Source organism: Chlamydotis macqueenii, chromosome Z (assembly GCF_036417535.1).
Source record: "Chlamydotis macqueenii isolate bChlMac1 chromosome Z, bChlMac1.mat, whole genome shotgun sequence".
Classification (NCBI taxonomy): domain Eukaryota; kingdom Metazoa; phylum Chordata; class Aves; order Otidiformes; family Otididae; genus Chlamydotis; species Chlamydotis macqueenii.
In genome coordinates, this window is record NC_141593.1 from 78,047,395 (window position 1) to 78,066,986 (window position 19,592).

The following is a 19,592-nucleotide window of genomic DNA, read 5'->3' on the forward strand; positions in this document are numbered from 1 at the left end:
GATGTCACCGTCTGGTGGAATGTGGTGGTGGATGGTGATGTCACTGAGCAATGGGACGTGCCCTCACGTCCCTCGCTGCATCAATTCGGGTGCCGCCAGAGCCTGGCCCAGTCTGGCTCAAGCCTGGACTCCTGCCGAGCAGGTCTGCGAGGTCTGGAGGGCAGAGCGAGACTTTTCCTGGTTTAGGGTGGTGCTTTGGGGCTGTCTGTGGCAGCTCTTGGTGCCAGTCTGGAAGCCATTCCTTGTGCTTTCATCCGGCCCTGTGTGGTTCAGGCAGCCGGGCACCGCGGTGCACACTTGCAGCGGCAGAGGTGAGTTGTGCGGGGAAGCATCCCCGTGGGGTTGCCTGGGGCACGTGCTGGGGCTTAGGGAGCCAGGAAAGTGTCCTGCTTGAGGAACCTGAGCGTTTTGTCCTCCCCTACCCTCCCTGGGACATGGCAAGTCACAGGGAGTGACCATGGCCTCTCCCTGCTTTGCAGTGCGTGACAGCCTTTGGCAGCGTCGGTGCCAGCGAGGAGGAGCAGCTCCTCATCCTCAGCCCTCGCCAACCCACCGCAGAGCACAAACACGGCCATGCAGGCAGAGTGGAGCTGCCCCATCTGCTACAATGATCGAGATGGAGTTGCTCATGTGCTGCCCTGTCAGCACCAGTTCTGCTTGGGCTGCATCCTGCGCTGGACAAAGGAGAAAGCAGAGTGCCCCCTTTGCAGAACACGAATCGGGATTGTCAGGTTTTCTGTGCGGGGAGAAGATGACTATCTAGAGTGTGTCATCAGAACCCGTGAACAGTTACCAGATGCCAGCAGCCAGGCAGGAAGAGCCCTCAACAGCCTGGCCGAAAACAGCCCCCATCACCCTGCGGCGTCCCCCCGGCAGCGGATGCTGTCCCTGGCTGAGCAGGGGGCTGCAGGACCAGAGACCGTGGGGGGGCTCCTGCCCGAGGTCTGGGCAGGACTCTTCCAAAGACAACAAAGTCTCCTGGATCCCGTGCTGCCCTGGCTGCGCCCCAGGCTGCAGCAGATATTTGGGGCTCGCTGGTGGCAGGCAAACAGCGCAGAGTGCCTGATCCTGCACAGCCTCTGCGCCTCTGGTCCGAATGCACGAGTCATGGTGGAGATGCTGCAGGACTTCCTGGAGGCACATACGGAACCACTGGTCCACGGGATCATCAGCGTCATTGTGGAGCAGTGCAGTGAGGAGGCTGGGAGGCTGATGCGCTCCAGCACTGATGGGGAGGAGGACAACAGCCGTGCGGCCAGCTTCGGATCCTCCAGCTCCAGCTCCTCCAACTCCCACGGGTTGACTCCCAGCTGCAGCAACCCTTCCAGCCGCCCCGCAGTCTCCAACGTGGAGGAGGAAGCCGGTCCATCAGAGGCTGCAGTCCATGGGACGCCTGGCCGTCCCTCATTTGCGCCCGTCCCTGCAGAGCAGGAGCAGCCCCAGGAGGAGCCAGCGGAGGGGGCAGCTGCAGGCCCCTCTGCCCAGGTTGACAGGCGCAGGCCTTCCGCTCCCAGATGGAGCAGGGACACCTCCACCGTCCGGGCCCGGCGCCCCCCAAAAAGGAGGGCTCCCAGCCCCCAGGACTCTCCACAGCCCTGCAAGAGGCCACCGCGCCGAAGGCACTAGTAGGGCTTCCACAACTCTTTAGTCAAAAAAAAAAGAAATAAATTCCTCTTTCCCTGGAACAGACTTTCTGGGTGCTGCTTTCTCGCCCTTCTGCCGTTGCCTTTCCTTGACCCCCATGCCCCACCGCTGGCCAACGCCCCTGAGGACTCTTCGGAGGGCTGTGTGGACCAGCGGGCCTGGGGGCCAACTTCTGCCATCTGGTCCTGACAGCCCACGCGCCCTGAAGAGCAGTGTCCAGGGCACAGGTCTTCCAGAGCACGGCTTCTGTGAATCCAAACACCACTTTGTGGGGACAACCAGAGCGCCGTGGCTGCTCACAGCACTCTCTCAGAGCACATTCACCCTCATAAAAGACAACGCAGGGCCTGATGCTCCTTGAAGAGCTACACTCGTGTGGAGAAACGCGCTTTGATGAAGTCATTCCTCATCTGAGCCCTTGGCTGACCCTCAGGGACAATCCAGTGGCCTTCTTGGTAGAGAGTTCATTTGTCTGGGAAAGAGAGGAACTTTGGAAAGAAAAAAAAAAGCCTTTTTTTGGCAAGGTAAACTACAGCATGAAGATGAAAGCTGTGGTGTGGAAGGGAAAAAGAGCACTAGCAGCAGCACATGCAACTAAGCTAGAGCCACGTCACTGCAGGGTCTGCAGTGGGAGCACCTCTGCTGAATCTCTTCCTGGAGGACCTGGCTAGTGGGATTGAGTGCATCCTCAGCAAGTCTGCAGGTGCCACCAAGCTGAGGGCGAGGAACTGGGGAGTTCTTTGGGCCAGTAGAAAGTCCAGCTCCTGCAGGAGCTGGAAGGGTGAGATTGCCGTGTCTGTGCGTGCTGCGGGTGCTCTTCCCTTCCATCGTGTGTGTCTTGGCGCGGGCAATGCCAGGAGAGGCTGCTCTGTGACACTGCCCAGTGCGCTGGCACCTGCACTCCAGTGCGGCCTCCTTTTCTGGACGGCTCATTGCTCCCCTTTTTGGTGGGAGCTTCTGCCCTTGGAGGCCTCCTTGTTGCTCTGGTGTCTGGGCTTGGGCCGATGGCACCTTTGTTCCTTGTTTGCGTAGTGGTGTCTGTCACATTCCGATTTCGGATGAGAGGAAGGCCCCCTTGCATTCTAGCCAACCTCAGACAAGTCTGGGAGGGTAGGGGCGGCTGGTTTGGTGGACGAGAAGCTCAACTGGTGGACGAGAAGCTCAACATGAGCCGGCAATGCGCCCTTGCGGCCCAGAAGGCCAACCGCATCCCGGGCTGCATCAAGAGGAGTGTGGCCGAGGGAGGTGATTCTCCCCCTCTACTCTGCTCTGGTGAGATCCCACCTGGAGTACTGCGTCCAGTTCTGGAGCCCCCAGCACAAGAAGGACATGGACCAGTTGGAGAAGGTCCAGAGGAGGCCATGAAGATGATAAAAGGGCTGGAGCACCTCTCTTATGAGGACAGTCTGAGAGAGCTGGGGCTGTTCAGCCTGCAGAAGAGGAGGCTCTGGGGAGACCTGACAGCAGTCTTCCAGTACCTCAAGGGGGCCTACAAGAAAGATGGGGAGAGGCTGTTTAGTAGGGCCTGTTGCGATAGGACAAGGAGTAATTGTTTTAAAATAGTGGGGGCTAAATTTAGATTGGAAATTAGGAAAAAAATTTTCACAATGCGAGTTATAGAACACTGGAACAGGCTGCCGAGAAAGGTGGTGGATGCCCCATCCCTGGAAGCATTCAAGGCCAGACCGGATGAGGCTCTGAGCAACCTGATCTAGTGGGGGATGTCCCTGCTCCTTGCAGGGGGGTTGGACTAGATGACCTTTGAAGGTCCCTTCCAACCCTAACCATTCTATGATTCTGTGATTCTATGATAAAGATAATTGTTCAGGACCTTCTATTGGCATATTTCTTAAAATCTCGGACTTTTTCTGCTGTTTAAAAACTACTGTGAACTGATCAGAGTAATTAACATGTATGTAGCCAAGGAGAATAAATACTCTGCTATAAGATTTCTGTTATTTTAAACAGTTATTGTTAGGCCTAATAAAATCCAAAAAGTTACCATATGTATCCCACTGTCAACCATACAGTGAGCCAACAGGAAAAGCCAGGTACTGAGACAATATTCAGTCCATTTCTTAAACTAAGCACCCAGCGATGAATAAAATCCTGTCATTTTTCGTGGCACTCTAAAATATTGTAGTTAGAACTGCTGACCAAATGAAAGTTTGGTTGATTCTCATGACATAGGCAAAATTGGACTAACGTCCTGAACTGACAGCTACTTGTAGCTTTACGAGTTTGAATGGCGAAAGGAAAAATGGGAATAATTTGCCTTTGATACAGAATTCCTTTAGCATTTTTTCACTTTTTAAATTGTCTAAGATGGCAAGGAACACTCCAAATTTATTATCATTCTGGATTTGAATAAGTGAAGCGGGTGCTTTGATGTAAGCTAATACTTATATTTTGTTAAGAAAAGTGTAAAGTGCAGTTGTTTTGAAACCCAGAATGTCAAGAACACTCTTAAGATCACAGTGATCATAATGGTGGTGTACACGTGAAAATGATGTAAATACAATTAACTGTGTATGACCAGTGACATTAGGGATCATGACTATCTTGTGTCTGAAGAGCTTGCAGCCTGGTACTAACGTGTTAATTAGATAATCAACATTGTAAAACTACATGTCTGTAAAATTATTATTTTTTCCGTAATATTGCTTACCTTAATCTTTTGCGTCAAAAAGCCTGGAAGCATGAAAGGAATACTAAGTGTCTAGTGAAAGTCTCATCCTAACATCACAGAATGGTTTGGGTGGGAAGGGACCTACGAAGGCCATCCAGTCCAACCCCCCTGCAAGGAGCAGGGACATCTCCAACCAGATCAGGTCGCTCAGAGCCCCGTCCAACCTGGCCTGGAATGTTTCCAGGGATGGGGCATCCACCACCTCGCTCCCCTTTGGTCAGTGGACTCGGCCGGGCCTAGGGCGGACCCGCTGCTGGCCACGGCCGAGCCAATTGGTAGCAGAATGTTCCGTGATAACGCCTCTGCGACAACGTATTTAAGAAGGGGAAAACAGAAAAAAAAAAAAGAAGAGAAGATGCAGCTGAGCAGGGGCAGAAAGTGGGAGGTGCAGGCCTCTGTGGGCCTTGCAGGCCTCACCCTCTGGCCTCTCGCCAGGCGGCCAACTGGGCCTGACTGGGACCGGTTTTGCTGCAAGAACTGGAGAGGAGATGAGCTGGATGATGGATGAAGAGATTCTGAGAGGCGTTTGCCTGCCTGTTGTGAAGAACTTTTCTTGTGAGAGGAACGGCTGCAGTCGCCAAGGTCAGTGAAGAAGGAGGGGGAGGAGTAATGCAGCTGCTGGCCCAGATTCCCCTGCAGCCTGTGGTGATGACCATGGTGGACCACGTTGTCCCCCTGCAGCCTGTGGAGGCCCACGGAGGAGCAGAGATCCCCCTGCAGCCCGTGCAGGCCACCGCAGGAGCGGCTTGTCCCCCTGCAGCCTGTGAAAGACCCGACGCCAGGGCAGGTGGGTGCGTGAAGGCAGCTGTTGTCCGTGGAGGGCCCTGCACTGGGGCAGCCGTTCTGGAGAGACTGCACCCCATGGAAGAGATGACCCACGCCAGAGCAGTTTCACAAAGGACTGTGGAGCATGGGAGGGACCCCACAATGGAGCAGGGGAGGAATGCGAGGAGTTCTTCCCCCAAAGAAGCAGCGGCGTAAAATGTTTGATGAACTGACCGTCACCCCCATTCTCTATTCTGTGCTGCTCGGAAGGGGAAGGCGGTAGAGATAATGTTAAGCCCGGGAAGATGGAGGTGTGGGGGGAAGTTATCCTGCTGGTTTTAGTAATAAATGAATAGTTTTCCCCAAGTTGAGTCTGTTTTGTCCATAACGGTAACTTTAAGGATTTTCTCCCTGTCCTTACCTCAAACCTCGAGCCATTTTTCTGATGTCGTCTCTCGCTGTTCTCTCGGAGAGTGGGGAGAATGACAGAGAGACTGCGTAGACTGGCCCCGACTGAGGCTGAACTACGAAAACTGTGCAGCTTCATTGACAAATCCTCTTGAAATTTCACAGTTGAGAATGCAACAATCACTGAGCTCACACAAAGAAGAACCAAAAAGGAAAAGACCCACTTTGACCTGTTCAGCATACCTCTACAGCCACGTTGCCGACTCTCACCTAGAAGGGTCCCAGCAGTGAGCTGATTGTGAAAGACGTAGGTTTGTTCAATAGCCAGTGCTTGACTACTTACAACAGATTGCATCCAAGAAATCACATTTATTTTCTTTGTTAAGCGTGGAGAGACGCTCGTGACCGCAGGTATGGCATGAGACTATGGAAAGTGCTTACACGACGTGGTTGCACAGCCTGCAGAGCTGCATGGAGCAGCTCACACAAAGAAATCTGTGATTAGCCACGTGTAACTCTTTGCAGATCACCAAAATTTTGACACATCCAGCTTTGTATGTAAAGCCTGTGCCTACCTTAACCTGTTGATCGTATGACTGAACAGAGAAGGCACAATGCCATAAATAAGATGACCCAGTGCTACCTCAGCTCAGCTCTCACTGGCTGGTTCAGGGGTGCTGCCTGGCAAAGGAGATCTCCTGATGTCGTGACGGAGAACGTGAACACTCAACAATTTCCTCAACTGTTGCTCATCAGCGGGTAAGATTAATAATTAATGGTGTTGTTCCTTGCCTACGTGGCAAGTGAGCCATTTGCCTTCCACTCATGCTTAGATTGCTTGCATTCCTCTCAGGCTTAATTATTGCTTGTCAACTGATATTATTATAATAGACTTCATCAGACTTAGTCCTTAGACCAAGTTGCCGTTTTATCATCCATTATCCAAAGAACCTTTGTCGTGTGACATTAAGATATTTTACCTTGATGTGACCTTTCCCAGTGTGATATATTTGTTTATATGTATGCAAACAGACACACACACCGACACAGATAAAACAGTCAGTAGAAAGTGTCTGCGAAGCTCAGATCAGTGTGTGTGCTTGTGTGTGGAAGCAAAGGAGTGCAAAGACCCCTACCTGCCCCCTTCCCTTCAGCTGGGATTTTATGGTGCTAAGTGCTAGGGGAAAAGGGCTGAATACCAAGAGGTAAAGTTTGGAATATATTCTTATGCCTTGCTGTGCGTCGCATATACTATTTTCTCCTCAAATCATATTTAGAAATTCATAGGGATGTGTATTACAGGTAATTTATATTTATAAATATATTTGTATTTTTATATTTGTAGAAGAAATTAAACAGTTTGAATTCTTACGATTTTTAATTCATATTCTATCGAGCAACATTGTTTTAGAAGTCAGGTTACGGTAAAATGGAGAGGAGTCACTCTATAAAAAGTATAACAAAGTAATGCTGGGAAACTTTGGTATGTCCTGGCAAGAAGATGCTGGCTGCACCACCATGTTGTGCTCCAGGGGCATCTAACGCCTCGTTAGAAACTCTGTCCTCTCCTATCTTCCTCCCAGGACACCTCTGCATGGAGACACTGCCTAGGCTTCGACCTAGGGTCTCCCCTGGGACCCTGTCAACATCCTCGAACATTTCACCCTCCCCTCAAGAGTCACAGATAAATGGCTGTGTGTGAGTTCAAGACCTAGGTAGGATAAGCACTACGAATTTCGATCCAAGCCTTTCATCAAAGCAGCGTAATTAGGGGATGCTCCTGCCTGGGACTGGAATTCCTGGCTGCTTTCTTCTCTGCCGTATGTCGATGCCCAGTTGCCAGCACTCTGAGTCTGCTGACTCAGCACTTCTTGAGCTCAGGTGTGGCACAAGTTTTTAAAAAATCGTGTGTGGACATAAAACAGTCTAAAGCGCTCTGGGGACGCCGAGAGCATGTGAAATTATCCTTTAGGCAAAGCAGCTCTAGGACTGCGAGGCTGGCGTAGAGCTTAGAAACAGAAGAAGCTGTGAGGCTTAAGAGGCAAATACAGAAATGTTTCTTCTGCAGTGATTTACTAGAACAGACACTGGAAAGAGTGTGAGAGCTTAGACAGAGGGCTCACGGCAAGGAAAAAGGCCTTGAAGAGCTGTGACAGAGTTAAAGCGTAGAAAGTCTGTTTCCAAAACACAAAGGTCCACATCAGAGGACCACAGCAAAAGGTTGCCAGCCGCATTGTAGCAGCCTTGCATCTCTGTTTGCTAAATGGTTTCTCGGCGGCCAGCCGAGGGGAGCTGAGTGGAGACAGGCAGGCGGGAGTGTCAGCGCAGCAGTCTTGGGTGGGCAGTGTGAGTGCCGTGCCCATGCTAGGGCCAAGGGTGGGTGGGGCTGCGAGGTGGTGGGTCCCCGTAGCCCTGTGTGACACGGGGTTGCATCACAGTGGGCCACGGGCATCCCAGCGACACCTCTCTCTCCCCACCCAGCCCCTGGCCACAGTCGCCAGGGAGGCCTGGGCACCGGCAGGGCTGCTGTGGCCAGCGCTCCGGGAGGCCAGGGGAGAGCATTGGCGACGGCGCCTGGGGACGTGTGGAGGAGGAGGAGAGGAGCAGAGGGCTTTTGTAGCAGGAGCAGCACCCAGCTGCTGCAGTGCAGGGGGCCAAGATGATGAAGTACCTGCTCTTTAACCCCTTGGAGCCCGAGAAGCTGCCAACCCTGAAGGAGCTCAGCACCAGTGGTAAGGCCCCGGGGGCCCTGGCACGAGCGCTGTGGGAGCCAAGATGAAGCGGAGACGAGCTGTGGAAAGCCTGAGGCTGGGGCTGGGGCTGTAGCGGGGCTCCTGCGGAGGGACCGGCAGCTGCAAGGAGTGGCAGCTGATGGTGCCTTGATGGGCTGCAGGCTGGCTTTGGTAGCCCAGTCCTCTAGCCGTTGGCCATGTCGAAGGGCGGGATCCCCTCCCCAAAACACTAGCCATGCCTGCCTTTCCTCCTCAGGCCATCCCCTGGGCACAGGGCTGGTCTTTTTTGAGTCTGTGGGCACTGAAGAACGCAGCTGGCCAGCCCCGGCGGTGCAAGTGCTTGCGCAGGGCAAGGAGGGGCTTGAGTGCACTCTGCTGTTGCCTCCGTGGGTAGGGGGTGCTGGACGAGTGGCTGTTGCTGACTCAGCGTGTGGCATGCCTTTCCTGTGCTTTCCAGAAATCTGGCGGATCTGGGCTGGCGCATCCAGGTACATCCGGAGACAGCTCTTGCAGAAGAAGGTGAGCCTTGCCTGTCGCTTGTGCCCCACGCCACCCCTCTGGGACTCCTGGGTTCGCAGGGCGCAAAGCAGCATCCCCAGGGCCACACGAGTCACGCGGCAGCCTTCTCGCCCCCGGGAAGCCCTGCTAATGCTCCCTCTTCTTCCTTGCATGTTCAGGCAGTGGAGATCGGAGTCGGGACGTTTGCAGTTTTGCCCGCGTGTGCCACGGTGGCAGAGGACAAGGTTTTGCCTCTTGAGAGACCAGTGTTCCAGCCATGCAGGTTTCTGAAGAAATTTTACAAGCTCAGGTGTGCCAAAACCAAAATTCCTGGTAAGAAGCGGGATGCATCCCCTGCACAGCCCTCGCATTTGGCTTGGCGCCCACAGCTCTGTGACACGGCCGAGCAAAGGCTCTTCCAACGCGCAGAGCGCTGAGCGTGGGCACAGGAACGGCGGGCCGGCAGCCTGTCCCTCCGCGGGGTGCCAGCCCCATCTGCCCAGCTGGCCCAAGCTCCGGCCGGTTCCTGGCGGCAGGAGGCAAAGCTCCTCTTTGCCTTCTCCTGTCCATCAGGTCGGTTGTGGAGACGTGGCCGAAGCCGAAAGGGGAGCGGCCTCTGGCAGAGCGTTGCCAGAGCCTTGCTGGGCGCTGGTGGCACCTGGTCGGGGAGCTGGCTGAACTGCGGCGGAGTGACTTGGTGGCTTTGTGCTTCTTTCCTAGAGGACACACTACGCGTTCCGCTGGACTTTGCGCAGATCGGCGCAGACATCCGCTTCCGCCAAGAAATTGTGGAGCGGTGCATACACGAGACCCTGCTTTTCTTCGCTGGGGCCCTCCAAGACGAGAAGGAGGTGGAATTCTCCTTCAAGGGCATTGGCGTCCTTGCTGTGCGAGGAAAAGAGCTCAGCATGACCTTCTTTGATGACTGCCTGCTGGAGCTGGATGCCACAGGGAACATGGGGGCAGCTCTTCACGAGGTGAGCTGGTCATTTCCGGGGCACTCCTCCCAGCGGCTCTGCGGCAATGCCGTCCAAGGTCTCTGCAGCTGCTTTCTCTTGGCTGCCCTCACCTGCCCGGCCGCCTGGCCAAGACACGCTCTCCGTGCGCTGGGCCAAGCCGCAACAGTGCCTCGGCCCCTTTCAGTGGGTGGCTGATGACACGAAGGGAGAAGGCGGTGCGCGGCTTTCCGAGAGACAGCCTTTGTGTCTGTGAGCACTGAGAGGGTTTGCCGCCTTTGTGAGCAAGCTGCCCATTGTCCTGGGCGTCTGCTGACGTGCCTCTGTCCCGCTGCAGGATGCCAAGATGAAGCGTATCATGGCCTTACCTGGCCAAAACGCTTTTATTCGTCTCAGTGAAGACGGCGTGGTCACACTGCCAAGGTGAGCAGGCTGGCTTGTGCAGCCCCCGGTCGCTGAAGGGGGCAGAGAGCTGCGTCCTGCGGGGACTTGGCAGTGGTTCCCACAGATGCCTGCCAGCTGCTTCTTAGCGTCAGTGCCCGAGGGAGCGTGGAGGCCTTTTGCTCAGCCGGTGCCTTCTTGTTTGCAGGCTGGAGCTCGAGAGCGGCCACCCAGCATCGCCCACTGTGGTTTCTCTGAAGCCCCAGCGAGAGCGGGCGCCTTGGGGCAGAGGCACCCGCAGAGGTAACGTCTCCGCTGAGTGCTGGCAGGGCGCTGCGGGAGCTCCCCTGGTCCTTGCGAGAGAGGAGAGCCACGGTCCCCGTGCGAGGCAGGGGAGAGGAGCAAGCAGCTCTGCGAGCCTGCCCACCCGTCCCAGTAGATGCAGGGTGTCCCGTTCTGTAAGAGACTATGAGCCGGACAGCCCCGCACTGCGAGAGGGAGCCGAGGGCTGTGCGCCCCGTTTTGCCCTGGGGGCTGCCTTCCAGTGGTCCTGCCCGGAGCTGCGAGCAGGGCCAGGCCAGGCCTGCATTGCTGTCGCAAGCCCTGTGCTTGAACGGGAGGAAAAAGTCTCTGCTGCGCTGGGGTAGCTGCCCCTGCCCAGCGGGCACCTCCCAGTTGCTGGCAGTGGCGGGTCCCTGCTGCCGGCAGAGGGGCAAGAGAGGGCAGGGGAGAAACCACGTCGCGGGGAGGCGGGTGGCTCAGCAGGAGTTCAGCGCTGGAGCAGATCCGGTGTGGTCCAGGGCCGAGGAGCTCCTGGGACCGTGGCTGCCAGGGGTGGCAAGGACTGTCGGCAAGCCTTGCGCGGCACGACCGAGCAGCTCTGCCACTCGTGGTGGCCCACGCGGCCCCAGAGCAGCTGCTGAGCTGTTCTCTGGCCTCCCACTTGCAGTGAGCGTGCTGGATCCAGTGTTCCTGGCCAAGCACAGGGTCTCTCTAGCCAGGCAGCAGGCGAAGCAGGGCGAGCAGGCGAAAGCCAAGGAAGCTGGCAGAACCAGGTGAGCCTCATGGAGAAGCGGTGTGGCTGGGGATACGGGGGCCCACCGTGCGCTCGTAGTGCGAGGGAGATGTTTCCTGTGGCCGGGGTGCCCAGCGTGATGGCAAAGTTCTCTGGAGACGTTGTCCCGCTGGAGACGTGGTAGTGCTGCCGGAGGCGGGGTGTAGCCTGCAAGCCCGGCACAGAGCAAGCAGCGCAGAGTGAGCTCCCACAAGCTCAGGTGCCGTGCCTCTTTAGATTCCCGCCAGTAACGCAGGAAAAGCGCAAGGAGAAGCTGAAGCAGCCCAGACCTGCAGCCGGGCCGCGGCTGGAGCTCCCTGAGTGCGTCCAAGAGCCCTCAGACACGGTACGGTGTAGGGATTTGGCAGCCCTGTGTCCCGTTGTGGGCTCTGGGCCGGGGCAGAAGAGGCAGCAGGAGCTGCGCAGCGTCCCAGCCCTCCTGCCCTGCCCAAGCCCCAGGAGACTCACGCTGGGTGTGTGGGGTGTGCGTGTCCTGCAGGGAAAGAGCTGCCTGCGCACGGCGAGGGAGGAGAAACGGCTGCGGGTGCTGATGGCATACAAGCGGCGAGAGGTGGAAGAGGAAGTGTGGCGCCAATACCATGGCCACAGGATGGGGCAGGACACGGGGCAAGGCCAGGTATGGCCCGCACTGCACAGCCCCCAGGAAAAGGGCATTTCTCGCCCCGCTGCCTGGGAGGGGAGCAGGGAGGGTCTCCCGGCAGGACAGCCGGGCTCTTCTGTCTGCCCGCTGCACGATGCCGTGCAGGAGGAGCATTCCCCTAAGGCCCCAGGCCGACACGTGCACTTGGCTGTGGCATGGGCAGTCTGCTTGGTGCGCGGACCTCCCGGCCAGGGCTCCGCACCGCTGCCGTGAGGACTAAGCCAAGCCGGGCAAGTCACAGGGCTGGGCTGAAGCCTTGTCAGCAGCCCCAGCTCTTGGTGGGGGTGCTTTAGGAGAGTCTCTTGTGCCTTTGCAGAGCCCCTGCCGCCGTCTGTGTGAGGACCCCCATCGCCCTGCCCACCTCCTGAGAAAGGACTGTGCGGAGAAGATGAGCAAGGAGAGGCTGAAGGAGAAGGAGCGATGCCAAAACCCTGCAAGGCAGGCAGCATCGGAGGGGCGGGCAGAGCTGCACCTCCCAGGGTGAGCACGGGAAGAGTAAGTGTGTGCCGTGCCGGCTGCGGCAGAGTCCAGGGAAAGCTCTGGGTGGCTCCGAGCCCTGGAGGTATCCAGGCTTGCCGAGGCTGTGCAGCTTGGCATCCTCCAGCTCCTGGTGACCCAGGAAGGAGCGGGCACAGAGGCCACCCCTGAGGTTGTGATGATTCTCCCTGGGGCAAGGCTGTGGGTACAAAAAGCAATGGGGGCCGTGGGTGTGACTGCGTGTGTCTGCATGTGCACGTGCAGGCACGGGGTGCTGGAAGAGGCAGGCAGCATCTCAGGCAAAGCCGGACAGAACCGCGCACGACGGGGGCCCTGTCCTGCCCTGCCCATTTGTCCACTGGCTGCAGCTCCTGGGGAAGGCAGCTCTTTCCCTGATGGCCCTTGCAGGCGAGAAGCCAGCTCCAGTGCCCAGCCTGGAGCCAGGCGCCCCGTCCCATCCACGTGGGTGGGTACCCACCCGCTGGGCGCTCAGGACAGCGTTTCAGCAGGGGACCCCCAGTGTGGGGGCTGGAGAGGAAAGGCCAGCTCAGCTGCTGGGCTCTGCCTTCCCAAAGGTGGCAGCTGTGCTTGCCCTCCCTGCCAGCATCTCCTGGGCACCCAGCCCTCAGCGTCCATGCCCGCTCAGTCCTGGGCCTGGGCGCTGCCCGGCTTCGCCCTGGCTGATCGGCACTCTTCCCGCTGCAGATCGGTTGGGGCACAAGGGCCCATCAGCCGGCACAGAGCAGCGCCCTGGCCTCGGCAGCAGCTCCTGGAACTCCTGGGCTGAGCCAGGCTTTGGGCACTGTGGGCCCTTCTCCCCGGCCACAGGCAGAGCTGAGGTCCTTTCTTCTGTGTATTTTAGAAGGGCGGAGAAGACGAGGCTGCTGGAGTGCCGTGCGAGGGCCCAGGGAGTGCCAGCCACGCCAAGAAGCAGCGAGCAGCCCCGGAGAGTGCAGCGGCAGGGGCCTTAGCCATCACAGAGCCCCGCCTTTCAGTGGGAGAGGGGTGCCTTTGCCAAGGGCAACTTGTGAAATAAAGGCTGCTGCTGGCTGTGGCCAGCCGGAGGAACCATGCTGCATGGTGTTTGTCTGCGGCCAAGGGGACAGCAGGGGGGCTCTGCAACCCCTTGGTGGGAGAAGCTTCTGGGCAAAGGGGCCGAGGGGACTGGTCATCGGCCAGGCAGGGACAGCCATCCCCTGTGTTTTTATACAGCCCTGCAGGTTCAGGCAGCTGGGCACTACAACACTCATTTGCTGCAGGTGAGGAGAGCTGTGTCGGGAAACATACCTCCGGGTTGCCTGGAATGGGTGCTGGGGCTTGGGGAGCCAGGAAAGTGTCCTGCTTGAGGAACCTGAGCGTTTTGTCCTCCCCTACCCTCCCTGGGACATGGCAAGTCACAGGGAGTGACCATGGCCTCTCCCTGCTTTGCAGTGCGTGACAGCCTTTGGCAGCGTCGGTGCCAGCGAGGAGGAGCAGCTCCTCATCCTCAGCCCTCGCCAACCCACCGCAGAGCACAAACACGGCCATGCAGGCAGAGTGGAGCTGCCCCATCTGCTACAATGATCGAGATGGAGTTGCTCATGTGCTGCCCTGTCACCACCAGTTCTGCTTGGGCTGCATCCTGCGCTGGACAAAGGAGAAAGCAGAGTGCCCCCTTTGCAGAACACGAATCAGGATTGTCAGGTTTTCTGTGCGGAGAGAAGATGACTATCTAGAGTGTGTCATCAGAACCCGTGAACAGTTACCAGATGCCAGCAGCCAGGCAGGAAGAGCCCTCAACAGCCTGGCCGAAAACAGCCCCCATCACCCTGCGGCGTCCCCCCGGCAGCGGATGCTGTCCCTGGCTGAGCAGGGGGCTGCAGGACCAGAGACCGTGGGGGGGCTCCTGCCCGAGGTCTGGGCAGGACTCTTCCAAAGACAACAAAGTCTCCTGGATCCCGTGCTGCCCTGGCTGTGCCCCAGGCTGCAGCAGATATTTGGGGCTCGCTGGTGGCAGGCAAACAGCGCAGAGTGCCTGATCCTGCACAGCCTCTGCGCCTCTGGTCCGAATGCACGAGTCATGGTGGAGATGCTGCAGGACTGCCTGGAGGCACATACGGAACCACTGGTCCACGGGATCATCAGTGTCATTGTGGAGCAGTGCAGTGAGGAGGTGGGAGACTGCTATGCTGCAATGCTGTTGGGGAGGAGGACAACAGCCCTTTGGCCAGCTCCAGCACCAGCAGGTCCAGCTCCAGCAACTCCAGCTCCTCCAGCTCCAAGTGCACCATCTCACATCGGGGGACTCTGATCTCCAGCCCCAGCAACCCTTCCAGCACCCTTGCAGTCTCTGACCTGGAAGAGGAAGGTGGCCTGTCCAAGGCTGGAGTCCACGGGGTTCCTGGCCGCACCTCACCTGCACCTAAACATGCAGAGCAGGAGCAGCCGCAGGAGGAGGCAGCGACGGCAACAGGCCCCTCTGCCCAGGTTGACAGGCGCAGCCCGTCCGCTCCCAGATGAGGCAGGTCTTTCCCCCACATGTACCCAACACTGCACAAAAAAGGAGGGCTCCGAGCCACCAAGACTCTCCACAGGCCAGCAAGAAGCCACCCCGCTGGCGGCACTAGCAGGGATCCATAAAAAAAAAAAGGAACAAATTTCTTATCCCTTGAAAGAGCCTTTCTGGGTGCTGCTTTCTCGCCCTTCTGCTGGTGCTTCACCCTAACTCCCTTGCCCCACTGCTGGCGAAGGGCCCCAGAGCCCTGTTCACAGTGGTTTGTGGGAAATGGGCTTGGGAAACCGGTCCTGCCAGCCAGTCCGGACAGTCTGTGTGAGCAGAACAGCAGCATCTCTGCTTGGGCAGGTGGCAGAGGGCTCTCAGAGCTCGGGAGTAGAGCTCATGCCATGGCCTGGCTGGTGGGTGTGTCGTCCCGTGCCACTGCTGTCTTGGGGTGTCTGGTGGAGAGCCCACGTCGCAAAAGGCTCTGTTGTCCTGTTAGCAACAGCCTGCCCTTGAGAAGGGAGCGGGACGGCAGCAGCGAGTTGGGAAGCTTCTCTTAGCTGGCACTTCAGAAAGGACGCGGCTGGAATGAGCAGCAGTGTGCTGCTTCCACGGCCAGGCCCAGGAAGTTCCTGGCCCATTTTCCATGGGCAGCGGCAAAGGGAGAGAGGAGGAAAGAGGCAGTGCGTGCCAGCAGCGGCTGAGGCCGGGGAGAGCTTTGGGCGGCTCTGAGCCCTGGAGGTGTCCAGGCTGCCAAAGGCGATGGGGGCCGTGCGCGTGTGACTGCGTGCGTCTGCCTGTGCACGTGCAGGCACGGGGTGCTGGAAGAGGCCGGCAGCATCTCAGCCGGAGCAGGAGAGAACCACGCATGGGGGGTTGCCCTGTCCTGCCCTGCCCATTTGACCACTGACTGCAGCTCCTGGGGAGAGAAACTCTTTCCCTGATGGCCCTTCCAGGATAGGGGTCCGTCCCGGAACCATCCGCCTGTGTGTGTACCTCCAGCGTTTCAGTGGGGGACCCCCAGTGCTTGGGGGCTTAAACTCACAACAATTTCATTAGACGAGGCAATAAAGGGGATGTAGTTGTAACAAACTGATAGCGAATTCTAACTTAGCTTTACTTGTAAGCAAAACTGCTTTAAGACTCTGATATTGTTAGGAATCAGGAGCAGGTGAGCTCATTTTTTTTCTGAGTTTCACTCCTCAAGGCATACTTGCATGAAGGATGGTGGGCCAAGATACTCCTAGAGGGACGCCTGCAGCAGCGGCCTTCAAACTGCTCTGCTCGTGCGCCCTATTCTGTCAAAAATGTTTGAGCACTCCCTCGCTCAATAAACATATATGCATTGCTTTAGTTATAAATACATGCCTTCTTCGAACTGACATAGCTTTTCCAGACCACATAGTGCTCTGGAAAGCATTTTCCATATGAGCTAGAGAAGATAAAGCAGGAGCACAGCCTCATTCAACCAGCTGGAAGCTTTGATTGGGAAGTTAGTTAATTTTCACCGTTTGGCTTGAGAAACATACCAATCGCCAAGCACTAAGAGCTACTGAAACCTAGGTGGATTTGAAAATCAAGGCCAGAATCCTGATGATGAAAGCAGGCGTTTTGGTGCTAGATCCCATATTTCTACTTTTCACAGGAACCACCTCCCTTAATTCCAAGAGCAAAAGTCAGTCCCTCAGAGCACATGGTCCCGCTCCACTGGGAAGCTAAGGGAACCTGCCTGCTTTGCCAAAACATGCTGCTCAACCAGCACCGCTGCTCTGAGCCAGCCCTCCCGTCACCCAGACGCCACGCAGAGAACATCTGCACGAGGGGCAAAATTCAGGCTCATGCGGTGAGGAGCTTCAGGTTACCCGCAGACAGGTGCTGGGCCTGGTGCTGTTTGTGTACCAGTGTTTCAGTTCTCCTGTCTCCAGGACACTGTCACACTACAGCGTTGTCCCACAATGCCTAGAAGTACTACAGAGAGGTGCTGTTTAGGGATGAGAGATGGAATCCATTGTGCTGTTCTAATAGAATCCCACGGTTAGACAGAGTTCACCGCAAGGCTTGCAGTGAAAACATTCTTGTGTGTGGCTGAGCCCGGTGGGCCCCCAGTTTCTGGGGCACATTCGTGAGAGACACCCCTGTTTGCAGCTCATGACTGAGCGAACAAAGTGCGAAAACTTGGAGCAGCCAGGTACTGCTCGTGTCAGTGAGATGAAAGGGAGTGAGAAGCAAGTGCAATGTCCTCCAAAAATAATGTTATGGGGCTAAGAAACCCTTGCAGAAGGTCAGGTCCTCAGTGAGCAGCTGTGGTAGTCACAGCGAGAGACCTTGATTCACCCTCTGGGACAGAAAATGTGTCTGTATCTTCTCCGAGGAGTTAGAAATGTTACAGAGAAGCTGCAACACAAGAAGATCTTGAGGAGTGGCTCTGCTACGGCCACATCCAGAAAGGGGCAGAACAGGTGGCTCCCCAGCTCTAGCGAGGGGTTATGTTTTGACGAGAACAACATCCCTCCATGTAGAATGAAGTGTTAGGGATGGAAGGTCTGAGCCTTTTGTGAGGCTTGGCAAAAAAAAAATAAAAAGGAAGAAGTGAAGAAGCAGAAGGGTGGTCAGAGAGCGGGAGGCGCGAGCCTTGTGGGCCTTGCAGCCCTCAGCCTCTGGCCTCCCTCCCGCCGGGCGGCCGACTGGGCCCGACTGGGCCCAGCCGAGAGAAGGGAGGAGAGGAGCTGTGAAGGGAACTGGAGAGGCGTCCACCTGAGCCCATTGTGAAGGATTTCTGGTGAGAGGAGCGGCTGCAGGCGCCGAGGGGAGCGAAGCAGGAGGGGGAGCAGCAATGGTGCTGCGGGCAGAGATTCCCCTGCAGCCCGTGGTGCAGCCCATGGTGAGGGCGGCTGTGCCCCTGCAGCCCATGGAGCCCCACGGAGGAGCAGAGATCCACCTGCAGCCTATGGAGCCCCACGGAGGAGCAGAGATCCACCTGCAGCCTATGGAGCCCCACGGAGGGGCAGAGATCCACCTGCAGCCCGTGGAGGACCCCACGCCGGAGCAGGTGGAGGCCTGAAGGAGGCTGTGGCCCGTGGAGGGCCCGCTGGGGCAGCCGTTCTGGAGGGACTGCACCCCGTGGAAGAGATGACCCACACCGGAGCAGTTCCACAAAGGACTGTGGCCCGTGGGAGGGACCCCACGCTGGAGCAGGGCAGGAATGTGAGGAGTTCTTCCCCCGAGGAGGAAGGAGCAGGGTAAAGTGACAAGTGATGAACTGACCGTAACCCCCATTCCCTATTCCCCGCTGTGTTGCTCAGGGCGGGAGGGAAGTAGGGATAACTGAAATGAAGTTAAGGCCGGGAGGAGGGAGGGGTGGGGAAAGCTGTTTTTGTTCTCTTCCTCATTCTCCTCCTTTGGTTTTATTAATAAGAAGAAATAAGTAGTTTTCCCCAAGTTGAGTCTGTTTTGCCCATCAGGGTAGCTTGAATGATCTCTCCCTGTCCTTATCTCAAACCTCGAGCCTTTTTGTTATTTTATATTGTTTGTTATATTGTCTCCCGGAGAGTGGGGGGAGTGAGCGAGAGACTGAGTGGCTTGGTCCCGTGTGGGGCTAAACTACGACACACAGGTAAGAACTTCTAAAGGCAGACTGTCGTGGATGATTTGCTGGGTCAATGAGCCCTGCAAACCACCTGTGAACGGCTGAGGGAAAACTCTTGTCTATTACTACCACCTTTGAGGTTTATGAAAAATCTGGCAAAAGGAGGAATAGTTTACCACTGAGTCCAAAGGTTTTTTCCTTGAGAAATAAAGTGAAACATCACTTTTTGTTCTTTTGTGTCCCTAGCCGGCACAGAGCAGCGGGCTGGCCTTGGCAGCTCTTAGTTTTGAAATTCATTTTAGTTCTTCTCAACTTGTGTGTTTTTACTTACAAACTCATCACAGATTGTCCTGTTGTGCTCACTGCACTTGCAAGGAGTTGTGCACGTAGAGCCAAGAAGAAGTGGGAGGACTCCCCCAAAGTTAATTGAGTCTGGACCTCACTAGTACCAGCGCTGCACTCAAAGGGAGGTGAGGTTGCTCCAGGCTTAGTTCAGTTTGGAATATTCCTGAGGACGGAGCCTCCACGCTATCCCTAGTCTTCCTGTGATGGTCTCTCAGTCACTGGGGTTGAAACTGATGGTGATTCCCAGTCTTCAGCTTTCCTGCCTGTTCTGTTACCTCAGGAAGTCTGCAGAATGCCAGAGGGACAGGCTGAGCTATTACAAAATTCTATTTTAAAATTAAAATGCAGGGTAGGGTAGTACATCATTGGAACTCCTCTCCTCACTCGTGCTTCCTCTGATTAAGTTTCTAGATTAACAAAGAGACCCCATTTTACCATATTAGTAGTTTTTTTCACGATTCTTTTATCTTTTGGCAGGAAAAGAGATGGACAGGTGAACAAGGTTTGTATAAAGCTATCAGCGGTATGTTATTTTGTTAAAGGTCAAATTAAATGAAACATGAATGATTTTTTTTTTTTGACCACAAAGCTCCATTTTTTAAAGAGTTAAAATTTATTTTCACAATAGGACCCCTTTATACATATGAACCTTAAATTTGTCAGCTTTGGTGTATTTTTGGTAGAAGTTGAATTATATTGGTTAAAAGGAAAACAGTAGTCTCCAACATATGAAAAAGAAGCTGGTGACTACAGTTACAGAAAGTCGATTTGTTGACAAGTTAAGCAGCCTTTCTCCAAATGTTCAATGAAAGCGATGGAAATGGAAGAGATAATTGGCTTATCACCAAATTTCTCCTCGGCGGCTTTTGCGAAAAGAGCCCAAACACTCTCCCAGGCTGGGCTGCAGGCTTTGCATT

General features: G+C 56.0%; 2 protein-coding genes across 2 annotated transcripts; both read left to right on the top strand.

Moving 5' to 3' along the window:
- The first annotated feature begins 573 nt into the window (after positions 1 to 573).
- Positions 574 to 1,626, top strand: LOC147596441 (E3 ubiquitin-protein ligase Topors-like). The gene has a single exon (XM_086771402.1). The coding sequence runs from the start codon at positions 574 to 576 to the stop codon at positions 1,624 to 1,626; it is 1,053 nt and encodes a 350-aa protein (XP_086627528.1).
- A 6,539-nt stretch (positions 1,627 to 8,165) lies between these two features.
- LOC147596442 (coiled-coil domain-containing protein 81-like) lies at positions 8,166 to 11,132 on the top strand. The gene is made up of 7 exons (XM_086771542.1): positions 8,166 to 8,238; positions 8,696 to 8,757; positions 8,916 to 9,069; positions 9,457 to 9,713; positions 10,030 to 10,115; positions 10,282 to 10,376; positions 11,023 to 11,132. Exons 1-7 carry the CDS (start codon positions 8,166 to 8,168, stop codon positions 11,130 to 11,132), a joined length of 837 nt encoding a protein of 278 aa, XP_086627668.1.
- Positions 11,133 to 19,592: the final 8,460 nt, after the last annotated feature.